Source organism: Emys orbicularis, chromosome 10 (assembly GCF_028017835.1).
Source record: "Emys orbicularis isolate rEmyOrb1 chromosome 10, rEmyOrb1.hap1, whole genome shotgun sequence".
Lineage (NCBI taxonomy): Eukaryota > Metazoa > Chordata > Testudines > Emydidae > Emys > Emys orbicularis.
In genome coordinates, this window is record NC_088692.1 from 30,736,566 (window position 1) to 30,761,658 (window position 25,093).

Below are 25,093 nucleotides of genomic sequence, written 5' to 3' on the forward strand. Positions count from 1 at the left end.
CCTCCTTATTAGAGCCAGAAGAAAAAAGAAAAAAACAGGTTTGCAAAACAAATAAACTAATCAGAATATTTTTCCATTTTGGGTTCAAACTTGACCAATTTTCATTTGTAATGTTTTTTTGCAGGATTTGTGTGTCCTGGTTTCCATTTTTTTTAAATGACAGGAAAACAAAACAGGATTTCAGCCGTTTAGGAAAGCAAGCAAGCAAGAGAAAACCAAATATGGTAATTTTTTTTCATTTCTGATTTTGTTGAAAAACTGAAATATTTCTAAAAAACACCCAAAAAGGGCTATTTTTGAATGATAAACTTTTTCTTTGAAAATTTTGAACCATCTCTAGCCTTCAGACCAGGACTGAGTTTGCCCCTGCATCCTGGTTTGCTGCCTATAAGATCTGAAGACACAGAAAGTGTTCTTTCTTTTGCTGTTCTATTTTGTGTTTATGTTTTCCTCTGGCTGTAAACATTTTTTGGCCCATTATCTCCAAAGGCACCTCACCTATTCCTGCAGAGAAGCAGCTGTCTCCAAGCAGGACATTGATGCTGTTCTATTAACACGGAATGCTGAATTGGACTGGAGCCCACAAAATGATCTCTGAGGCAGGCAGAGACCCATGAGTAAAGACCTGTTTCAATCCCTAATCTTGCTTGACCTGGGACTGCCTGGATATCTTAACATTAGTGTGGTGTGGTTCTCAGACTTTCATAGCATGAACCACAACTTAATATCCAACCTCACTTCCCCTCCCATCTACCACCGCCTGGCCCCACCTCCTCTCTCATTTGCCATCACCTGGTCCTTCTTCCCTTAACCATCCTCATACAAATTACAGCAATTTCCTTCCTGGAAAAGCAATATGAGGGAAGTGCTTATGTAGTTTTAGCTTCTTTTAATGCAATTTAGCAGCTGAAAAGAAGTAGGAGGAGCTGGCACCATGTAGTCTGGGAGCCCCCATCATTTTATTGAGCACAAAATCTCAATTTCAAGGCAGGAAGCCTTTTAACTTACCAGTTCGACTTTCCCATCTTTGAGTCGAATATGGGGATCCAGCGCTACTTTCGGTTTGCTGCCCGAAGCTGCTCTCTGACTAGAAGGTGAAGCAGGCGCTAAATAACATTAAGCAATCATTAGTGGAAGAGCATGGGAGGTGGGGGGGAAGAGAGATGTTGACAAGGCGCGTCCCAAACTAAGCTGAGGGCTTTGGCATAGCATGAAATATGTTTCAAGTACAGATAGGCTAAAATCAGAGGCCAGGATTTTCAGAGGATGGGTACTCAGCACTCTCTGAAAACCAGGACACTTTAAAATCTCCACTTGGGCATCACAAATGAAGGCAACTAAAATTACAAGTCGCTTCTGAAAATCTTGGCCAGAAGTTTATATATGAGGCCTGGGACTCTGAACTTTGGTGATTTGAATAAAATTCAACCTGGATTCCGACCACCCCAATTTATGCTTCGGTTTTACAAAACCAAAACCCAACCAGTGAGGTTTTATAAAAATCCACCACTGGTCCCTTAGCCCAGGAGTTCTAACCCAGATTCAAAGTAAGGTTTATGTAAGTGCTGGACTGAGTGTGGTCTCAGAGAAGTGTTCCCAACTCCCATTAAAGAGAATTCACAGGTTAAAAACACACAAGAAAACGTGTTGCAGGATTTCTCCCTGCATTACTGTTATGAAAAGCACCAGCTCCCTTTCACTCAGGCTGGGCAGGCTGCATAGTATGTGCAGGGTGTACGGTTAAGGTGAGGCTGGAGAGTGCTTGTGTCCACAATAGAAATTGTATTGTAAGAAGGGAAACGGTAGAGTGTCTCCGTCAGAGAAAACGACTGAGGCATTGGGAGAGAGACCCGGCCGCTGACAATCTGCTCTTCATTACAGGGGGCATTTTCAAAAGTGCCCAAATGACTTAGGAGCACAAGTCCCGTTGACTTCAGTGGGACCTGTGCTTAGGAAAATCCCACAATTCAGTTAATTCCTGCAGCCCCCAACAGACCCCTCCAGAAGAGGACTGCAGAAACTGCTGCTCATTTAAGGGGAGGCCCAGATGGACTCTAAAAATGGGTAATGCCACCGCTGCTTTTAAGACCCTGCTAATGAAGCTCTTTGAATCTGATAACAAAAAGGGTTTATGGTACAGGATCGTGTCCATAGAAGAGCGTCCAAGAGCCATTTTCTTTCATCTTTGCAATGCCTGGGAACTGGGGCACAGGTTAACAAAGAAACTGATACCCAGATCGCCTTAAAGACCTCCTGCTGTTTTAAATCAGTGGGTGGGATTTTCCAAAGCACAAGGGATTTAGGAGCACAAGTCCTGTTGGAAAAAAATCAGTGAGACACATGCTCCTAACTCACTCAGGCACTTTTGAAAAAATGCCACTCACTGTGACTCTCAGGTGAAGAGAAGATTTTATGGAAACACAGGGGAAAAGCAGCAGAGGTGCTGTCACAAGCGTAATCCTCCTAATCCTGATATTTATCTGTCCCGCTAATGCCAGCAGCTGGGAAGCAGGGCCTGAGGTAATAAACGGGTTCACTGGATTGGTCACCCAGCCCCATGCTGTGTAGGTTCAAGGGCAGATCATTCCCCTTCAACTCCTTGCTAATCGGGATTAGCTCCATGCGGCTTTGCTCATAAACTCTCAACACAGACATCCCAGGCAATCCTGAAGGCCACCAGGCACCGGTGATCAGTCAAGAGGCCCCAGTGACTTGTTCAGATTTCAGACTAAGCTCCTGTCCCCCCAAAACTATTTGTTTATTCCAATGTATAATGGGGCCTGTTCAGAACTCTGTGCCCTTCGCTGCACTCATAACACCCGCTATAAAAAGCAGACATCTGTAATGGACTGCCTGAGATGATTCTCAGCCTAGATTATACTATTTGTATGACTAACAGCCCGACTGAGATCAGGGTCCTAGTGTGCGAGGTGCTGTACAGAAAAAGAGCAGGAGACAGCCCCTGCCCCAAAGAATTTACAGCCTAGACAGACAAAAGATGTGAGGGGGACACAAAGGAGAAGTGACTTGCCAAGGGTCACATAGCAGAGCTGGGAATAGAACCCAGTCTGACTGACTGACAGTCAGTCAGTCAGTCAGTCAAGTGCCCTGTCCACCAGACGACACTGCCTCACAGGTCTACTATGTAGATAGACTAACTAACAACTGCCCCCCATAGGCTGGCCTTGGCCCATCCCTTCAGACCCTCCCCTTCAAGAGGAAATATGTTCTTGAAAGCATGTCCTGAGGGTTAACAAAGCAGGTCTGGGGCCTTACCAGTGTGGGGAAGCATATTTCAGAGTGGAGGGCCCTTAACAGACCTTCCTGCCTGCAGCTCTCTCTTGTTTCAACCAAAGGATCTCTTCTCGAACGCCAATGCAGAATGCAGTGTGGGAGTGGGAAAGAGTCTGTCGTAAGCCTTGTCTGCACTAGGAGAAAGGTGGGGTTTCACCAGGTGGTAGCTAAAGCGTGGTGACAATCACATAGTGAAAACTAGTGTGGCTAAGGCAGGGGTAGCTTTCACACAGTGGTTGGTTGAGGTAACCTGTAGGTTCCCCTTATACCTGGTCACATGTGCAAACTGCCTTGCCCACACTAGGATGTTTTACCACATATTAGTTACCACATGTTAGCTAGCATGGGATAAATTCCCCACCTTTATCCCTGGTGCGGTGCACCCACAGTATCAGAATAAAGTTTACGGTATCATGCTGAAGATTATCTATTGGGCCACTGAACTGTGTGTATCTCTGCAATTTCCACAGACTCCAACGAGAATAGTGAAGACTTATGTGAGGCCAGAACTCATCCCAGTGCGACTTTACCTGCCATCACATCACTGAGGGCAGTAATTCTTTTTATGAACTGCCCAAATGGCAGGAGAAGAGAGACATTTATACTGATTAAGACTATTTCGCTATATCATCAATTCAAAGTATCAGGCTAATTAGGACCTCAGTTCCCAAGGAACATTACTCCATATGAATGTCTGTCTCAAAATAGTTTTGTGTATCGCAGAGTAGTCTGACAGCATTAGCAGATGTAGAAATGGACAAGGACAGGCAGCATGGCAGATAAAGCATTTACTTCTTGGGGGAGCAGAACCATGAGCCCAACAGATCAGATGTGCTTCTGTAGATATTATTCATTTTCTTTTTCTTATTAATCAAATACAAACATCTCTGAGCGTATAGAGTAGGGGCTCAAAATGCCTAAAGGAAAAAAAAATATTGAGCTGGGAATGTGTTATTTAAGCCAGAAATGCCTCAGGATCAGCCAGAGGGCTCAATTTCTTCTTCCTCAAAACTTTCTATGTCTTCAACTAATGCACAATCTCCATTGGAGAAAATAGAGCATGTGCATTTTAGCATGTATCTGAAACAAGCACGCAGATATCACATTGGCCGGGGTTGGCGCACGCACATTTGCAAACCCCAACTTTCATGCATGCCTTGGATTACTTGTGTGCTTAAGCTGAGTTTGCTGATTTTTGTGCTTGCTTGAAAATTGCCCTCAAGTGTTTAATGTGCAAATAGATCGAGCCACTTTGGGATTCAGAACTATACTAAGTGGGATCTTAAGTGGAAGAAATGTGTGTTTGTGTGTGTGCGCGCAAAAAATATGTTTGATGTGTGTGGAAAAAATGTTCCCACTGAAATTTTTCAAAATTGGAAATGTTTCTAACCTGCTCTTATCTTAAATAGTAAGTCTCAAGCATCAGCCAGAAGAGAAACCTGCAAGGAGGGAGTCTTCTGTTCAAACCAAAGCAAAAAAAAAAAATCACGTGAAAGCAAGAGGTATGTAGTCGTCTGTGAGCACAGAGGAAAATATAATTTGAAAGATGAGTATCTTCCTACATGTGAACCTCGGATGCTGAGACAATTATGACAGACTTACAAAGCCCCCTTGTTCTCTCCCATGATTTACAACTACCTCTTCATGGATCGTTGGAGGCAACCTCTTTGGCTCAATGATCGTGGAATTGTGTTCCCATTTGGGGCCATGCTGTGCTTTGTAAGCAACACTGATTTATCTATTTTTTAATAGCAATTCAGCTTCCAAGAGCCATTCAGTCTCACCAGCAAGGCTGCCAATTAGTGCTGACTGTAATAAGGATATCTGGCCACTGGACTGATCCCAAAACCACATTTCACACAGCCTTTGGATAACTGCAGTGACGCTCCACCACTACCAGCCCAACACAGAACCGCTGACCTAGAGCTGAAAGGCTCTGTATCCCATTGCTAATCCATTAAGACACTCAGTCACCCCTGCAAAGACCTCTGCTCCCATAGACAAGCTGACATGGGGGTATCTAATGCCTACTGAATAGAGCCCTACATTAATTGTACCATTGCCTTTAATCAATCCTAATGGACTGGACCCTGTCATTACACTATTAAACTCCACCTACACTGCTGTAAGGGCTGGCTCCAAGATTTTTACCGCCCCAAGCAAAAAAATTTTCCCACGCCCCCACGGCCCCGCCCCAACTCCGCCCCTTCCCCGCCCCATTCCAACCCCTTCCCCAAATCCCTGGCTCCGCCTCCTCCCCCGGGCGTGCCACATTTCCCCTCCTACCCCTCCCTCCCTCCCAGGCAAGCCTGGGAGGGAGGGGGGAGAAGTGGAGCGGCGGCGCACTCGGGGGAGGAGGTGGAGGTGGAGCGGAGGTGAGCTGGGGGGGGGGAGTGGTTCCTCTGCTCCCCCCCCGGGTTACTTTCTGCGGCCCTCCCCACACCCCCCACCGCCGCAGCTCACCTCCGCTCTGCCTGCTCCCCTGAGCGTGCCGCCGCCGCTCCGCTTCTCCCCCCTCCCTCCCAGGCTTGCCGCAAAACAGCTGATTTGCGCGGCAAGCCTGGGAGGGAGGGGGGAGAAGCGGAGCGGCGGCGCGCTTGGGGGAGCAGGCGGCAGTGGAGCGGAGGTGAGCTGGGATGGAGCGGTTCCACTGCCCCCCCCCGGGTTACTTCCTGCGGCCCTCCCCGTGCCCCCCACCGCCGCAGCTCACCTCCACTCAGGGCCAGCTCCCCGCTTTTTGCGCCCCAAGCAAAAAAAAAAAAAAAAAAAGAGCCCCCTTGGAAAGTGCCGCCCCAAGCATGTGCTTGGAGCGCTGGTGCCTAGAGCCGTCCCTGACTGCTGTAGGTATTTAAAGCTTCATTTCATTACTTCTGATACTGAGAATCTATGAACTAGATACCTTCGCCACCTACACATACAGAGGAGATCGCAAGAAAGCATGTCTCTTACCAGATATTGTGAGCTCTGGGGGGCAAATGTCTGGGGATGGAGAAGGCACAGGAAAGAGATTTTCTTGTCTGGTCTAAAAAACAAAACAAAATAGCACAGAGGACAAAATGCTGAGCCCAGTCTGCCAATGTAAGTGAAAAGCAAAAGTAGGGGGAAGAGCTCAATAGGTCCCAGTTGCTCCCTAAGGAATCAGAGTGAACCATCTCTTGCGTGAAGCACCATGTGAACCTATTGTGCTAGAGAGCATGAACAATGATGATGAACCAAACAAGAGTCCTGTTTTGGAGTAAAAGGGGATTGTGTCAATAATAGTCCCAGAGGCCCAGATCTTCAAAAGGTTTGTGCGCCTAACTCCCACGTTCATTACTGTGAGATCTAAGAATCTCCCAGATGATTGCACACACAGGAGGCTAAACTGAAGTAACTTTACTGAGAGCAGTGGAATCACACCAAGGATGACCCAGCGTGTTGTAGCCACTGGGGTTTGTTTACATATCCAAGACACCCGTGGATTCTGAGGGAGTTTGGATCATCCTAGGTGGGAGGGATAGCTCAGTGGTTTGAGCATTGGCCTGCTAAACCCAGGGTTGTGAGTTCAATTCTTGAGGGGGCCATTTAGGGATCTAGGGCAAAAATCTGTCTGGGGATTGGTCCTGCTTCAAGCAGGGGGTTGGACTAAATGACCTCCTCTTCCAATCCTGCTATTCTATGATCTTAAGGGCACCTCTAGTATTACCCAATGGACAGAAAGCAGAGCTATCTACAAGGACATGTTGGGATCAAATGCAGCAGGGACTCTCATCCTGGGGTCAGAGGGCTGCAATCAGAATATTAAATGGGAAAGGGGTCCCAGTTGGGTCTATGGTATGGAAAAGGGTGACAACTGTGGAAATACAACACAACCAAAGCTAGGAGTTTACACCCCAGATATTGGCAATGAATCAGTGCCCCATGCACGGTGATGACACTGAGGGGGGAGGGATAGCTCAGTGGTTTGAGCATTGGCCTGCTAAACCCAGGGTTGAGAGTTCAATCCTTGAGGGGGCCACTTAGAGATCTGGGGCAAAATCAGTACTTGGTTCTGCTAGTGAAGGCAGGGGGCTGGACTTGATGACCTTTCAAGGTCCCTTCCAGTTCTAGGAGATAGGATATCTCCATGAATTATTATGACCGTTTACAAGCTCCTTCTATAACACTGGAGCTAGCCCTCACTGTAACCTGCCATGCTACATACTTAACCACATGACTCATTGATTTTGATGGGAGCTGCATGGCCAAATCTCCTAGTCACCTCTAGCTTCAGGAAATACAGTATAGTGCTGCGCCTCATGAGGAACGAGTGCTGATGGTGCTGAATTTGATGGTTGTTGAATGTGGGCAGCTATTCACTGAGTTACTGTCACCAATTGCTTTTTTCACTTGTGACTTCTGAAAACAGGTTTGAACCAGGACTCTGGAGATGAAAACACATCTCAGCGATGTTCAAACGCATCACTTCAATTGACTGATCCTTTGTCACCCCAAACCAGAAGAAACAATATCTCAGATGTAAAATACCCAACTCCATATGAGAGCAAACAGAGCCATACAAGTCCACACTGCTGACTTTCCAAACAGCTAATCCGGAAAGATTATCACAGAGTCCCTAAAAACAGTAATCCGATTGGAGATGGAAATCATGGGGTCGGCCTCTGTGGTCTTATACTGAACTTCAACGTACCTCAGGTGACCTCACATGGACTTTCAACCTGCAAGAGCTAAGACCATTCCCCATGGCCTTAGGAGGTGGCAATTGGATGCTGTTATGAACTGAGAGTCCGGGATGTAACCGTCCCCTTCCAGGAATAAAGGCCACTTCTGTGTTTCCCTCATGTCTGAAAATAACCAAGTTTTGTTAGTGCTTAAAAACTACACATGCTTAAGGTTTCAGAACTTTCACAGGAATAGCTCTGTGGTCTTTCCTCTGAGCTAAGCTCATTAATTGCCTGTGTAACACGCAACAATATTAGAGCTGTCTTCATCAGACAGGCTTCTTATGAGAGCCCAAGTTCTGTTGCAGAACTTTGGGAAGGTCTGTGTGATGGAACACACTCATTGCAAAGCAATACAAAGACTGACAGGTTGGGAAGAACTCCTGCCATTCCTGATTATGATGTGAGAAGCTCCATGTACTCAAGACCTCCTGAAGTATGAAGGTCTCCAATATGGGAGGTTCTTCTTGCACCTTAAGCTTAGAACTATGTGCAGGTCTCCTACCTAACACTCAGCAGATATCACAAGATATGGCCTTTATTGACAATAATAGGAAATGCTTTTTGTACCCAAGGAACTTATTTGCCTGGGCTGCTGGTGCATGCCTACCTGAATTTGGTTTTTGCAAGTATTTTTCTGGCCTCTTCATATGTGCTGCCCACCAAAGAGTCTTTATTGATGGCAATTAGCTGATCACCAGGCCGGAGCCGCCCATCCTAAACGAGGGAGACATCTGTGTAGCATCAAGCTTTATCCACAAGGATTAGTGAATCAAAAAAAGAGTGACACTCTGCTCAAAGTATTCTCCTGCAATACACATCCTTATTACCCCACACCATAGATTGTTCACCCATCCCAATGAGAGCTCCTTCCGAACAGCTGGAGCTTTCAGGAAAGACTCCTGTTTCATAGGTCACAGAAGTCCTCCATGCTGTTGACTTACTCTGTAACAGTCCCCTTCTGGCATAAGCTCTTGAACATAAATCATGGGACCCTCTGGCCTGTTAGATCCGCCACTGATCGTCAACCCCAACCCAGAGGATTTTGCTATGGAGATGCACTGAATCCCTGATTCAAGGGAGTAGCTGCAAGGAACAGAAGAGTTAGCAGAAGACACAACAGTGGTCTGTTTTATTCTATAGAGTCATCGAGTACATCTGTAATTACACAGTAGAGTTCTAGCAAGTCACCACCACTGCTGAATGAAAAGTTCTACATTTGGTTTTGTTCCTAAGTCTGCGATCTCCCTATCCTTCTCAACCTCTTCTCCCTCTGCCTCCTCTTTTCCTCCACTCTACCTGAAAACGGGAGTGCAGAAAACACTTATCAAAACCATTCTGAACCTCAAGAATACGTTTGATTTGAGTTTAGGACTAGAAACGGGTAAAGCTTCAGGTGCTTATAGGTGAGTGTGTGGGGGGGAGGAGTATTCGCTACTTTTATGGGGATAAAGGTTGTTACTGTTATTGTTGTTTATTTGTATTATGGTAGTTCTTAAGAACCCTAATTGAGGACCAGGGCTCATTGTGATCAGCACTGTCCGGACAAGTAATGAAGAAGAGATTCCCTACCCCAAACAGCTTACAATCTTCATGGTATGCAGCACACAACAGATGGATGAAACAGATCAGTGGGGTGGCAGTGGGATAGGCGGGGAGGGTAATAATAAAATGGAGTTCAGCAGAAAAGCCGAAGTCATAGCCAGTTACTTGCCTAATCAATGCCAGGTGGGAATGATTTGTAGGCACCACAACAGAGGCAGGTTTGAGGGAGGGATTTAGAAGTGAATACTGTGGGGAGTTTTCCAGGGTTTGGTCAATGTACATAGCAGAAGGGCATTGCTGGCACACGATGGCATATATAACATTGGTGGACGTGCAGGTGAATGAGCCGGTGATGTTGTAGCTGATCTGGTTAGGTCCTGTGATGGTGTTGCTGGTGTAGATATGTGGGCAGAGTTGGCATCGAGGTTTGTTGCATGGGTTGGTTCCTGAGTTAGAGTTGTTATGATGCGGTGCGTGGTTGCTGGTGAGAATATGCTTAAGGTTGGCGAGTTGGCAACAAACCTCGAATGGCAATATACAAAAACCTGTAGGAGAACACTTCAACCTCCCTGGCCACACAATAGCAGATGTAAAGGTAGCCATCTTACAGCAAAAAAACTTCAGGACCAGACTCCAAAGAGAAACTGCTGAGCTCCAGTTCATTTGCAAATTTGACATCATCAGATCAGGATTAAACAAAGACTGTGAATGGCTATCCAACTACAGAAGCAGTTTCTCCTCCCTTGGTCTCGCATGATATTCTTATCGATAAACTAGGCAAATACAATTTAGATGGGGCTACTATAAGGTGGGTGCATAACTGGCTGGATAACCGTACTCAGAGAGTTGTTGTTAATGGTTCCCAATCCTGCTGGAAAGGCATAATGAGTGGGGTTCCGCAGGGGTCTGTTTTGGGACCGGCTCTGTTCAATATCTTCATTAACGACTTAGATATTGGCATAGAAAGTACGCTTATTAAGTTTGCGGAGGATACCAAACTGGGAGGGATTGCAACTGCTTTGGAGGACAGGGTCATAATTCAAAATGATCTGGGACAAATTGGAGAAATGTTCTGAGTTAAACAGGATGAAGTTTAACAAAGACAAATGCAAAGTGCTCCACTTAGGAAGAAAAAATCAGTTTCACACATACAGAATGGGAAGAGACTGTCTAGGAAGGAGTACGGCAGAAAGGGATCTAGGGGTTATAGTGGACCACAAGCTAAATATGAGTCAACAGTGTGATGCTGTTGCAAAAAAAGCAAACATGATTCTGGGATGTATTAACAGGTGTGTTGTGAGCAAGACACGAGAAGTCATTCTTCCGCTCTACTCTGCTCTGGTTAGGCCTCAGCTGGAGTATTGTGTCCAGTTCTGGGCACCGCATTTCAAGAAAGATGTGGAGAAATTGGAAAGGGTCCAGAGAAGAGCAACAAGAATGATTAAAGGTCTTGAGAACATGACCTATGAAGGAAGGCTGAAAGAATTGGGTTTGTTTAGTTTGGAAAAGAGAAGACTGAGAGGGGACATGATAGCAGTTTTCAGGTATCTAAAAGGGTGTCATAAGGAGGAGGGAGAAAACTTGTTCACCTTAGCCTCTAAGGATAGAACAAGAAGCAATGGGCTTAAACTGCAGCAAGGGAGGTCTAGGTTGGACATTAGGAAAAAGTTCCTAACTGTCAGGGTGGTTAAACACTGGAATAAATTGCCTAGGGAGGTTGTGGAATCTCCATCTCTGGAGATATTTAAGAGTAGGTTAGATAAATGTGTATCAGGGATGGTCTAGACAGTATTTGGTCCTGCCATTCGGGCAGGGGACTGGACTCGATGATCTCTCGAGGTCCCTTCCAGTCCTAGAATCTATGAATCTATGGTGTTCACACCTCAACTGCTAGCAGAGCACCTCACCCTCCCTGATTGAACTACCCTCGTTATCTCCATACTGATTTATACCTGCCTCTGGAAATTTCCATTACTTGCGTCTGATGAAGTGGGCATTCACCCACGAAAGCTTATGCTCCAATACTTCTGTTAGTCTTAAAGGTGCCACAGAACCCTCTGTTGCTTTTTACAGATTCAGACTAACACGGCTACCCCTCTGATACTTAATATGACTATGTGATCTGTTGAACTATGCAATCACCACAAGAGATAACAACTTCTCCATACTTCTAAACAGCCCCATCCCTTTAAACTCGTGGCTGTCACCCTAGGTGGAGACTAGCAGAACTTTTGCTTTATCAGTCGCTGAACACTGTTGTACTGGACACCTCCATCATGCACATACGTGAGTACCAAACCAGGTCACCTCCTGTCTATGCTGTGCGGTAAACAGGGTTAATTGTGGAGCGAGGCGGTCTAGATGGCTGCCAAATAGATGAGCAGTTCTCTCCTCTGTATGGATGTCTCCAGGCATGAGTCCATTTATGCAAGCAGTTTAAAGCCTTCTGTGCCAAATATTTGTCCTCTGCAAATCCCTAATAAAGAGCTGATATTGGGCACATTGTGGAGTTCACCTGCTAAGTGGATTTTCTGTGTCTGAACTAAGGGGCTGGTTTTCCTCTCATGGGGTTGGGTGGCCACTCCAGTCATGGGAATTACCCCTGATTTACACTAGTGCAAGGAAGAAAAGCAGCAGGGCCTAATCTGAGATGCCACACTCGAAGTACCAATGTTAATGCAAACCTTAACAGTGCCAGTCACTCCTATAGGTGCAGCCGGCAGCAGAGCCCTCCCTGCACATAGCAGACCCTGGCTTTTGTACTTTACAAAATAGGAAGCTTGGAACTAAAACATATAGACACAACACAAAGTGCCACACTCCATAGAAATAAAAGGCCTGGTTCTCCATTCCCTAGCCCCTTGTGCAGCCATTTCCGCTCCCTCCCCCCAGCGCAGAGCGGGTGTGAAATGCTGCCGGGTCAGAAGGGTAGCACTGCCATTGATTTTGCACTGGTGGAAATGTCTGCCCAAGGGTGGGCAACGGATCACGAGGCCATGATCTGCCGAAAACAGCCGTAGCCTTGCAGGACGTCTCCATCAAGGGCATGTTTGTAAAAGACGTGCCATGTTGGCCTCTCAGACGTCTGTAAGCCTTGGGCTCTCCCTCACCTTTAAAGGGATGCAAATGGAGTACGTGCAGCCTGTAGATCCCTCCTGCCTATAGCACAGTAGGCTAAGTTTTCTGGGGCGGTGGCTGTGCTCTGTGTTTGCACAATGGGGTCCTGGTCCATGACTGGGGTTCCTAGGGGCTACCGTAATACAAGTGATAAATAATAATATTGAAAACAACATAGAGTGCAACAGTATGAAAGACACCGAATGACTGCTTATCCATCCTCCAGTACATGAGCAGATACAGTCAATCTATCCGAAGACAACACTGGGGCCTGATCTGCACTAGAAAATTAAGTTGGTTTAACTCTGTCGGTCAGCGGTGTGAAAAATACACGGCCCTGAGCGCTGTGCTTAAACTGTCCTAAGTCCCCATGTACACAACGCTAGGTCGACAGAAGAATTCTTCTGTCACCCTAGCTACTTCCTCTGGGGGAGGTGGATTCCCTACGCCAATGGGAGAATCCTCCCATCCAGGTAGGTAGCGTCTATGCTGAAGCGCTGCAGTGGCGCAGCTGTGCTCCTGGAGCATTCTAAGCGCAGACAAGCCCTGGATATAGAGGATAGTTTTAAAGAGAAAGCGACTATCGATCTGGGGTTCTTCAATTTTGAGGAGCCCAAGTTGAGACCTCTTTAAAGGGCCTGATTTTTAGAGGGCGGGAGCGCTGCACTTTATGAAAATCAGGCCCTTTCAGGTGTCTCAGGTTGTGCCCCCCAAACCACTATACGCCTTTGAGAGACAAGGTGGGTGAGGTAATATCTTTTATTGGGCCAACTTCTGTTGGTGAGAGAGAGAAGCTTTCGAGCCACACTGAGCTCTTCTTCGGGTCTGGGTAGCTCAAAAGCTTGTCTCTCTCACCGACAGAAGTTGGTCTAATAAAAGATATTACCTCACCCAAATATCCTGGGACCAACACGGCTACAGCTACACTGCATAGACAACTTTGACACTTTTTTGGCAATGGGGCCCTCTCGGGGTCTATAAGCACTACGGCAATACAAATAATGTTCTAGAAACAGACAGACAAGCCTGCAGACTTTATGAGTTGATGCCTGTGTAACTTAGAGCCGGTTTCCTTGTCCCATTAATATTTTTGAGAGTTTTAAATTTCTTACCATTCAAAATTGGGACAAAAAGTCCAAATTTCAAAAAATTTCATGAATCAAAGTACCAAAAAGTTTTTAGTTTGGGTCAATTGAAACATGTAATTTCAAAATTCTTCAATTTGATTTCTACCTTTTTTCTTTTTAAAAAACTTTCAAAATCTAAATCGCTTAAATTTCACAATGAAAAGTCATTTTGAACAGGGAAACAGAATTTTTCATTTAGAAAGTGGCCAAAAAATACATTTTGACAATTTCAGAGTTTTCCAACATATTTTTCCAACATTGTGAGATTGATCGGTTTTGCTGTCGACAAATCAGAATTTTCCAATGAAAAAAAAATGTAAATGAAAAATTCCTAAAGAGCTCTAGTCTTGAGTAATACGGTACATACTGCGAGCTTGAGTGTGGGGAATGTGCCGAGTTTCCAATGAGTGGGCCATGAGAATTTGCAGGGCTCAGCAGCAGAGGACTCTGGGAACGTGACGAAGACCCCGAGGATGTACTTTCCAAATATCTACCTAAAGGACAAAATAAGACAGTCCAGATAATGAAAACATTTCCCCCCCTTACTCCTTCCCAGCTGTCCCTGCTACATAATCAAGAATTAAAACAGCTTTCATGGTTCTTTACCTGGAGGCAGAAATACCTACCATTGACGTTAATGATATCAGTATATTTCTAAACTAATTAACAGAGTTTTACCTTCTCACCACAAATTCCAACCTGTGATTGTGGTAATTAACAACAAATACCACCATGTTACAGTGTCGCATGCTTCTTCCCAAAAAGACGCAGCGGAGTGCTCCAGTGAGCAAACCACTGAACTAGTAGCCAGGAGACCTGGGTTCTAGTCCGACCTCTGCCACTGACTTCTTGTGTTGGTCACTGAATTGAACAAGCCACTTCACTGCTCTTGCCTCAGTTTCAACAGGTGTAAAATGGGGACAGTGGTACTCACCCTCTTTCTAAAACATTTTGAGGTCCACTGTTGAAAACTGCTTTACAAGAACTGGAGATTATTATTATAAATTACTAGCACAATATTTTCCTTAGTTTTTGCACATTGAAGGTGGAGTTAAGGGAGCTGGAGAAGTGTTAGATACCAACTAATCCTCTCTTGTTTCACTGAAGGAAATTGTCTATCTCTCTTTTAGTATCCATGATTGGGCTGACATTTTCTGCACTGTGCCCCTCAAGCAGCCAAGATGCAGTTAAGTATTCAGCGCCCAGAGGGTCAATACTCACTGCCGCTGTGGTGAACAGGAGAACTCCGTGCCGATTCTGTGTTGCTATGAGATCCAAACTTTTCCAGCAGCTCAGAGAACTCTCTCCTGAAAAACAAGGCCCAGCAGATTCACTTAGTCTCTCAGTACACTTCTGCATGGATTTACAATGCAAACAATGCCTATCATGTTTATTCCATACTAACCAGTTTGTGGGCTTAATTCCCTCGCGCGCTGGAGCTCAGCTTGGGGCAGGGTGAGGCATTAGGAACCAGATACAGCTCACAGGTAGTCCCAATGTAAATCAGAGCAGTTTCCAAGCAACTCAAGCTTGTGCCGCTGATTTAGAATCCATAATCAAACTCACACCAGTAGAAGATTCTTTTGGTAAAGCGGAACTTTTGCATGCCCCATACTGTGTGTTAGGGGGTTGGAGGCAGAGGCCGGCTGCAGTGCAGATGCATCAGCAGTGAATTCCCTACACAGGAGGAATTCTCTGCTTGGCATTTGCAGCTGAATTATGGCCCCTTCTATGCCCCTTTTCATCCCACAGTCTTCAAGCACTTCATGAATGTTAATAAAGCTTCCCGACATCCCTCTCAGGTATTACTCACGCAGTAACACAGACTGGTAAATTGAAGCGCAAAGCAGTTGTGTATTTTGTCCATTGTGAGGGATGAGGATAGAACCCATGAGTCCTGGCACCCAGCCCTGGGCTTTAACCACTGAGTCAGAATGCCTCTTGTGGACTAGCCCAGGATAATTCCATCTCCAACCATCAGCCTAATTTGACATACAAGTTGAACACTGACTATTAAGGGGAGTTGTAACTAAGCAAAAAAACATTTTTTTAATACACATTGGCCATCTGTGGGGCTTTTCATAATAGTAAAAGAAATGCAAATAACTGTCAAATATACCAGCTCAAATTGTGAAATTATCATCCTTGGAATTGTGGCTATATTACATGTTTTAAAACCACCCCCCTTGACTACCCTGCTGTAATTCATACATAGCGAGGAGGAAGCTTAAAGCCAACAATTTAACTTAAAAGAACAAGCTGTGAGCATGATACAGATGGTGGGTAACACTTAGGGATTATAGACAGGGCATTAAGAATGTGGGGGCCAAAATGTTATGGGATGGGACTCTTCCATTCAGCTTCGGGCACCAAGTTGTTTACCTGCCTATAGTAATAAATGTAGTAAATCCTATTTGTTATGCTCATGGCATACAAACAGAGAAGTGAAATAAACAACTTAAGATAAACTGCAGCCTTCTGTCAAGAGTAACTGCTTTATTTTTTAGAATTCAGAACGATAACCCAAAAGCAGAGAGAGACAAAACCGCCTGCTCCCTGAAACAGAGAGGCCCAACTCACCTCACCTTATTCTAGACTGACTGTTTCCCTACAGAGCCCCATGGCCTAAAAGCAGGACCAGGAATACCCCTCCCCGCCTTAAAAGGATAGCTTGCAAGTCTAACACAGTCTTCAAAATGCCACATCGCTCATCAAGCATCAGAAAAATATTCATTATTTAAAAAATTCTCCTATCGCAGTTGCTGCTGCTGCTGGTCTGCTACCTCCCATTTTGCTGTCAAAAGCTCCTCTTTGATCACTAGCGAGAAAGGCCAATGCAACAGGGGGGAAACCAGAACCTATTCCACAAATGGCACTAAGACTGACATAGTTTTTTAAATGGGAGGATTAGATACCAGGGGAGGAGGTGAAGTGAGACACAACAGAGGGAGAAAGGTGAAGAAAATCAGAGGTGACTTGGACCCAAATATCTCCAGACTTTAGGGGAGTTCTAGCTCAGATCTGGATCCCACATTGTGGCTTGTACCCACTTCTAAAGAAAATAAATACGGACAATGGTGGGAAAAAGGGAGTGGGCCCGTTATTCTCCTTTCCTCTCCTTGCCTCTTTCTCCACCAATGGTGTCCCTTCGGCTTGCACAGCTCAGACAGGAGTCTGTTGGTGAGCATCTGGTACTTATGCTGCTGCTGAGGTGTGACAGAATGGATACTTGCCATCAAGTAAGGTGGCATTCCACTCCCCACTTTCACATTAAAGACACCAGGGTGCTGCCCAAGGAGGACCAGAGGCTAGTCCCTTTTGAGTCCATCAATGGCACCTGTAATTGTCTAGAGCAGTTGTTACGGAACAATTGTAAGCTCAGGCTATACTCCTGGTAAGTGCTGGCCTGGGAACTGAGATATCAAGCCCAGGAAAGCAGATCTCTCCATAAGGCCACGGGGCCAACCTCAGAGAGGTGACAAGCGCACACATCAAGGCAGGTTGATGGGAAAGATACATGGCAGCTGATGAGAGAACAGCATTTTCTCAGGCGGTGGCTCCTTACAACACAGCAGCTATCAGAGTGAGCATCAATTTCCATCAACTCTGTTGGGACAAATCTCACTTTAATATCATTTCCAGTAAAACCCTTCATCTTCCCGTCGCTCGCTTATAATCCCATATCACTGCTGAGTTATGCCGCGACGAAAGCCAGGCTGCAGCTGAGACTCTGTGAGCCTTCCATTCGCTGTCTCCTCCTTTTCCTGGGCGGGACTCTTCACTCCCCCTTTAGCTCGCTCCTTTACTGCATGGACTAGCAACCCCAGGGCATACGCACGTCCCCAACAGGCTTGTGCACAGGCAGCTAGCTTACGCTGAAGCCCATATTACCGCGTCTTCACTGCTCTTGTCCCCACACTGGATAGGTTAAAGCTAGCAAGCTACAGTCAGACCTTGGTTTGCTGTGTAGGTGTACCCATTGTCTCTCCCATCCCACGCCTAACTCCATAGCCTAGTGCAGCTAGAGCTACAGGTTTCCTGTGATTTTGGGTTGTTGCATTTAAAACATTCCCATTCTGAACTATCTCAACCTCAGTAGTAACATGGCTGTCACAGGGGAGCTGGTCCTGTGAGTAGACCAGGCCCAGCTCCCCTGTGTCAGAGCAGGTGGGACCAACCGAGCCAATTAAAAGAGGTGGGCTAAAAAGGCTTGTCAGAGGGTAGACTATGTCTTGGGCGAGGAACCACAGAGGAGTGGAGCTAAGTCTGGTGGTGGGTCCCTGGAACAAGGGTCCAGCTGCTCAGGGAGGTAGCCCTCAGGCTGGGGTCCCAAAAGGGGAGCAGAGCTGGCTCTGAGAAGGGAGCTGGCTGGAACAGGGAAGCTGCAAGAAGCAGGATTACCAGAGACCCCTGGGAGAGGAGGCTGGGAAACCCTAGGACAAAGGGTGAGCTAAGGAGCTGATTTTGTCTATTAGCTGCTTATGTTTGGACAAATAAACCTTTTTAAAGCAGACTGAGGATGGCAGTGAGTGCTTGTGAAGCTGGGGAGACACCCTGCCAGGTCACAGTGGCCTTGTACACGACTATCGTTACCGATTTGGAATTGGCCAAGTCAGGACACTGGCGCTAAGGCTGGCTCAATGCAATTCCCCATTAGATCTGGGGAAAACACTGAAATTGTGAGCAAATGGTCGGATCTTTACGAAAAATCTCTGAAACCATGTGAGTTTTCACTCAAAAGAGACCATCTTTCAGTGAAAACCAGCAAATGGGTTACTTTCTTTTGTTCCTTTTTTTTTTTTAAGTTTCCAGCTTTGAAACTTCAAAATGCAAAATGTTATTCTGATGAAGAAGAGTTCAAGAGAGAAGAAGAGAAAGTGAAACAGGTGAACTCTCAAAACTGTATTTGTTGCAGTGCAAAAATCGCATGCGAGAAATGGTGCAAAGCCTTTAAAACCTCTCAAAATGAAACAATGACAGATTCTTCCCTCGGCTCCAACCCCCAAAATATTTTAAGTCAGTTTTGCACCACCTTAATTCTCACAACCGAGGAGGTTTGGTCATAGCTCTAGCAACAAACTCAACAAGCCATTTGCTCAGAAGTCTCTAACTACTGGAGTTATTGACTGAATGGATCGTGTTTCACTGGACACCTGCAGTTATAGGACTGGAGTCTGCAAAAAATTATGCATGAGTAACTTCCTCAGGGTAACGTGACTATTTGCAGGACTGAGCTGTTTTTTCAGGCTGCCGGGTGAGATCTGGTGAGCAGCCTCCCTTACTTTCTGAATCATGGGTGTTAGGATCTAATGCACTGAATTTTGATCAGTGTTGTAATGCGAGTTATAATTTCCAGTGATTATTTAGCTAGAAGAAGCTGGTTCACTGTACTCGTTTGTATTTACATATTCCCCTCAACTGTACTTAGAGCCTCAGGGATCCATTTATTGGAAAAAATAATACCATTTCCACAGTAGTTCAATCAATGGAATATGACCAGATGAGCAGATCTCATTATTTTAGCCCTACCCCACAAACAAATTTACGTGCTGGCAAACTATTCGTGACATATAATCCTATTTTTGATTTTAGCCCTTTTTCCAATTAACAAATCCCAAGCTCTGTGAAGATAAGCCATTATGTGCCCAATAGTTTGGATGAATAATTTTCAGCCTGTAAACTGTTTGCAAACCATCCACTCCAACCTGTTGCTATTGGCGTGAGATGACCGAACACCTAAGTCACATGGTATTGTCTGGGCTCCTTGCTCGGAGAACAGATATTGCAGGCCTCAATTCAGCAAAGCATTTAAGCACATGCTTAAAATCCCATTGAGGTAAATAATCAACAGCAAGTAATGCATTTTCTGGTATGACTCGTCAGATAGATGATTTTGTGCTAAACTTCATGACGCTTGGGAGATTTGCAAGTGCACAGATATTGTCCGCATACTGACTAATGAATAATCTGACTCCAGGAATCCAAGCCAACCTTGCTCAGTGCCTTCAGGCACAAATAGGTTAAAATAATATATATATCTTCAATTTTTTTAGTTTGATTTACTGTTTGACCAGCTCTAGTATGAAAATACTTAATCTTATCAGGTTCTTGTGGAACTTAAATGTCCAGCCTTATTTAACTAACAGAGGGCTGAAATAGGGGGACTTTCCCTTTAATAATGTACTCCCAGCCCAACCCCTCCCCCTCCACCCTTTTTCACTAAGGATACTAAAATCTAGGATAACAGAAGTGTCCTTGTTACAGAGCCCTGAAACTTGTACAGACCCGTCGAGTGGAGTCAGATCAGAGGGGATGCACAGCAGCAGCCAGCTGCAGGCCGACTTTGCTACAGATTAAGCAGCAGGAGGCCAATCTTTCTGCAGAATATTGTTGTTTTATCCCATAATACCTTTTTGTGATGCCCTTGTGTTCTGGGGAGAACAAAGGGTGAGTCCTACGTCAAAGGTTACGTGAGAGCACGGTGGCTGGAAACTTCACCCTCTGCTCCACAGATGGGAAAAAAGAGATTGGGACACTAAATAAAACCCTAGAATTAATAGCTTGTCTCTATAAATAAAGCCTATGAGACACCAGGAACTAGACATTCAGAGCACTGAAAGCCTGATGCATGCTTAAAGCAGCAATCTGCACGTACACTGATTTTCAGCTACCCCACGTCACCAACTGTTGTGATTTTACTGTGAGTCCTGTGATATTCAGTGTTATTCCTAGAGCCCCAGCTCCCGGAGTCACAAGAATTTCATTTTTGAAAAAGTGAGTTTCTAGCTAATCCTCACATTCATTATTCACCAGCTTTAAAATGCTTCAGTCATCCAGTCAGGTAGCAGAAACAATAGCATGTAACCTAGGTGATACTATTAATCATAATGTTGTATTAATGTTATAAGAATTCTGGGTCTGATTCTCATTTTCTCTAAGGCACCGAAGTGGTGTAAGGGGGCCCTTATGGAAACCAGAATCAGGCTCCCTGTGTTCCCCAGAGATTGGCTGAGTCATTCTCAGAGCCCGACAGCTGATGTAAAAAGGGCCAACATGCTGAGTGGGTCACTGGCCGTGGTTGCATCTGCGTCAGTGACCGCTCCTGACAGCAAAGTGCATAGAAGGATGATTACTTCTCAGAGCTCAAGGACGTCGCTAAAAGATCATGTGGGATAAAATAAATAAATAAATAAGCACACATAAAAAGCCTTCCCCCCCTCCTGCATCCCTTTTAATCTTGGAGATATGTATTCATGTATTAAACATTTTGTGAGGCGATTATGTAAGCGAAATCTCTGCAAATCTTTAAAAAAAAATTAAACTGATTACTGCCCAACTCTCCCTCTGGATAACCTTTGGCAGATTTAGCAGATAACCAAGAGCAAATGAAGACCAAATAAATTGCTTCAAGTTTGGTTGCCATGGACGTCTGCGTCCTATCAGTTTACAGCAATCTATTTCCTGGGGTGGTTGGAGGCACCGTTGACAGCTGCACGAAGGAGCCGTAGCCTCAGACAAAGCCATGCACACACACACATATATGTATATATTTAGAAACATCTGCTGCAATTTAAGATATTAGTAACATGCCTGAGCAGCTTGAAGCAGACGAACAAGGGTAATGGCAGATTACTTGCCCCCAGGGGCACTGGCTTAGAAACAAACTGATTGTCACAATAACTATGATGAACACCTCCTTCTAACCTGCCCAGAGGAGCCAAGCTGGGTTATCCCCTGCTGTGTCTTGCTATGGTGCTCATCACATAGAGCACACAGTGTGAGGAGCCCACTGGGGCCTGTCCAGGTGTTTCCACCATACAATGTAGATGTTATCTTTGTCGCCACTCCCCAAGTATGGGTAATTGCCTAGAGCAGGGGTGGCCAACCTGAGCCTGCAAAAGAGCCAGAATTTACCAATGTACATTGCCAAAGTGCCACAGTAATACGTCAGCAGCCCCCCCATCAGCTCCCCCTCCCCGGCACCCAGCACCTCCCACCCACCGGCAACCCCACCAATCAGCGCCTCCCCCTCCCTCCCCGCACCTCCCGATCAGCTGTTTTGTGGTGTGCAGGAGGCTTTGGGAAGGAAGGGGAAGGAGTGAGGGCACAGCAGGCTCAGGGGAAGGGCCCTGTGCCAGAGCCAGGGGTTGAGCACCCCCGGCACATTGGAAAGTTGGCGCCTGTAGCTCCAGCCCCAGAGTTGGTGCCTATACAAGGAGCCGCATTTTAACTTCTGAAGAGCCGCATGTGGCTCCGGAGCCACAAGTTGGCCACCCCTGGCCTAGAGCTAGCTTCTGACTTTGTATCTGCATAAGGGACGAGGGGTGACTGAGAACCACCCACCTCTAGACTTAGGTCTGGGTGTGTAGGAATAAGCAGGGCTATTCACCAGTTTCCTACCTGCTCCAGGAAGGGAGTGGCCTTGGCTCCACTTCCCTCTTCTCACTGGCCAGAGTCACTGAGCCAGCCCAGGGGGAAGGGCAGAGATAGCAATTTACTGCTGGATTAGGAAGAAAATGTACGGGTGTCCAGGCTCAGCCAGGATACGAACTGAGGGAAAAAAGACGTTTAGTCCAAGTTTCCCAGAGCCACCTCCATCAAAACAATGACAGATGGTGCAATCCAGAAATAAAACACTTTGGCAAGGCCGCGTCCTTGGCAATCCAAAACCAAGCCAACTCTCCCCTGCTGCTTCACTAATGGCAAAGAGGGAAACATTTCTGGCAGATGAACATCTGCACAAGCTCCTGCTGAATTTCTTTGTCAATTCCACTAAGCTGTGGGTGTTTTCCCTGGGCTCAGTCCCTAGGCAGTCCCAGCAGCCCGCCAAGAGCTTCCCTTGCTCCCCTGGTTCCGCCCAGTACTGAGCTGTCTATGGTCCTGCTTTCACCCAGCCAGGAACACAGTCTTCTCTCCTCCAGCGGCAGGCAGCAACTGAGTGTCTCTAACCCTGCAGCTCCTTTTATGTGATTCTGCTGGACCCTGATTGGCTGCTTCCTCACAACTACTCCAGGCCACTTGGAGGGCTTCTCTTCTGCTCCTCTCTGGGACAGGGTGTGGCAGAACCCTGAGGCCTCCAGCAGGGGTTCTCTGGGCCTAATCTACCCCATCACAAATCCCAAAATCAATCTATGGTTAATTAATGAAATGACAGTTTTAAACACTAACTCACTTTACAAAATAAAGGCCTGGTCCAATCAGTGGAAAGACTCTCCTTGACCTCCATGGGCTTGCAGTCAGGCTCTTTGAGCAGCATGGCACTGGTAAAATTATATGATGTTTATCTGTCTGGGATTTTGTGGCTTAGCCTTTTTTTGTAGCCTTGAATCCAAGGGTAACGACTGAATAAAGCCAAAGGATCCAGATGACTAACTTCCCAGATGTTACTGTCAGATCATTTCCCACATTTTGGGTGGGCCTTTCCACCCAAAGAGAAGGCAGGGACCCTTATCTGAGATACGAATTGTCCTCTTCAGCGACGGATGTATGCTCAAAACAATTTGAGAAGTCTTCTCATTTGAGCAGAGGTTGTCATCCTTCCCCTTGCATCATAATGCAGCATTTTCTCTCTCATGAGGACCGAGCCAAAGTAGAGACAGGCCCAAGCAGAAAACCCAGTTGCAAACACCTCTAACTAGAAAGCTTGGATCAGGTTTTGAACATCATGGCTCAGGTCCATGCCTGGTGCTTCCCTCAGAGAAGTTCTCAGCTTTGTATTAGCTGCTGGCTGAGCTGTCAGACTTGTATCAACTCCCTACCACTCATCTCCCGTTCCTGGTGTTTCCAAGATGAAGGCTTAGTCTTAAGCATCTATCATCTTCTCACCTTCCAACCTCACTTAGGATCAAATCTTGCATCCATAAAAGTCAATTGGTGGGGTCAGGATTTCACCCTAGGACAAAGACCCATTGATGTCCATAGTGCAGGATCAGGCCTTTGTTACACTTTAACTATAGACTTTCTGTTTACAGCCCAGGTGCACAGGAATTCCTTGGGAACAACACAGTCAAGCTTTCTTCCGTGGCCTAAGCACCTTGGCTCGATGCTGAGATTAACCAAGATGTGCAGCTCTGGCTTGGAAACAGCAACAAACCAAAACTAGGGCTCAGAATACACTGGCCTGCTTCATTTCTCAAAACCAACATTTATACAGAATGCCTATTTGTACAGATTTCATTTATTAAGATCCAATAAGAGATTATAGTATCAGCAACTAAGCAGATATGCAGTCATCCCAGCTTTTGGCTCCTGGCCGGGTGGCAAAGTACTACTTTTTTTTTTTTTTTTTTTTGCTACAAAAAAGAGAGCGCATAGCTGTCACACTCATTAAAGTGCAACCAGACAGGCTTCAGCCATCCCTGAAGGGTATTAAAGATGTGTCCCGATGGCTTATTGCCAGTGTTCAGGTGAACATCACATTCTAAGCAACAGTCCAAAGCTCTTATGTAGCCAGCTGCTTCTCCTGTTTGTGCTAAGCACGTGCAATTGAGATATTCCAATTTACTTGTGCTGTCCTGTCCACCTGGCAGCCTTATGTATAAATGACATTTTATGTATGTCTCCTGGCTCCCTACATGTGGCAACTCCAACACTTCTCCAGGACACTCAGTAGCACTGTTTCCCTCTTGGTCTGATGAGATTTGGGACTTGAGAAGCTTTCAGAAGTGATCATGTGAGGCAAAACAAGTAGTCTTACAGCTTATCAACAAATGGCTGAGACCCAGAGGAGAAAATTAAAATCTCGGAGGACAGGAAAATATAGACGAGAAATATGAACTATTCTGAAGGGCTCTGTCCTTGGCCCACTCCTCTTTGCCCTCTGCATCCTCTCTCAAGGTGACTGTAGCCACCCCCATGGCTTTAGCTACCACCTTTAAGCCAATCACTCACAAACCAACCTGTCCACTGACACCTCATTTTGGATGTCTCACCATCAGCTTCAATCTAACTAGGCCAACTCCTAACCATCCCTCCCACCATGCCCACAGAAAGCAAGATCTTCAGGGGAAGCAACTGGCAGAGGGGATCTGGGAAGAAGCTAACCTCCCCCTCTGGAAACAGAGGTTTCCTCCTGGAGGAGGTAGCTGACTGCTTCTCAGACCCTCCCACAGCAGTTGGACTGTGGACACCTACATCAGTTCTGCACATGCATTTAGAAGATAAAGGGCAAATCCTGCTGTCCTCTTCCTGGGCTCAGAGGGCCTATGATGTAACAGAAACAGAGCTGTTCCACAGCCCAGACAGGGAAGGATTTGAGGAATCAATTTAGGCATCAGTACACCATGCAACACAGATCTGGAGGGGATTCCT

The 25,093-nt window shown here is 45.9% G+C and overlaps 1 protein-coding gene across 1 annotated transcript in view; it reads right to left on the minus strand.

The window, feature by feature from the left end:
* Window positions 1–25,093, minus strand: part of LOC135884291 (syntaxin-binding protein 4-like) — a 139,273-nt gene that overhangs the window by 33,597 nt on the left and 80,583 nt on the right. Inside the window, exons 6-12 of the mRNA XM_065411575.1 lie at window positions 15,005–15,090; window positions 14,151–14,277; window positions 8,939–9,080; window positions 8,605–8,711; window positions 7,964–8,117; window positions 6,244–6,316; window positions 1,009–1,106 (exon numbers count right to left, since the gene is read on the minus strand). Of these exons, the coding sequence (XP_065267647.1) occupies window positions 1,009–1,106; window positions 6,244–6,316; window positions 7,964–8,117; window positions 8,605–8,711; window positions 8,939–9,080; window positions 14,151–14,277; window positions 15,005–15,090 (787 nt within the window). The remainder of the gene's footprint in view (window positions 1–1,008; window positions 1,107–6,243; window positions 6,317–7,963; window positions 8,118–8,604; window positions 8,712–8,938; window positions 9,081–14,150; window positions 14,278–15,004; window positions 15,091–25,093) is intronic.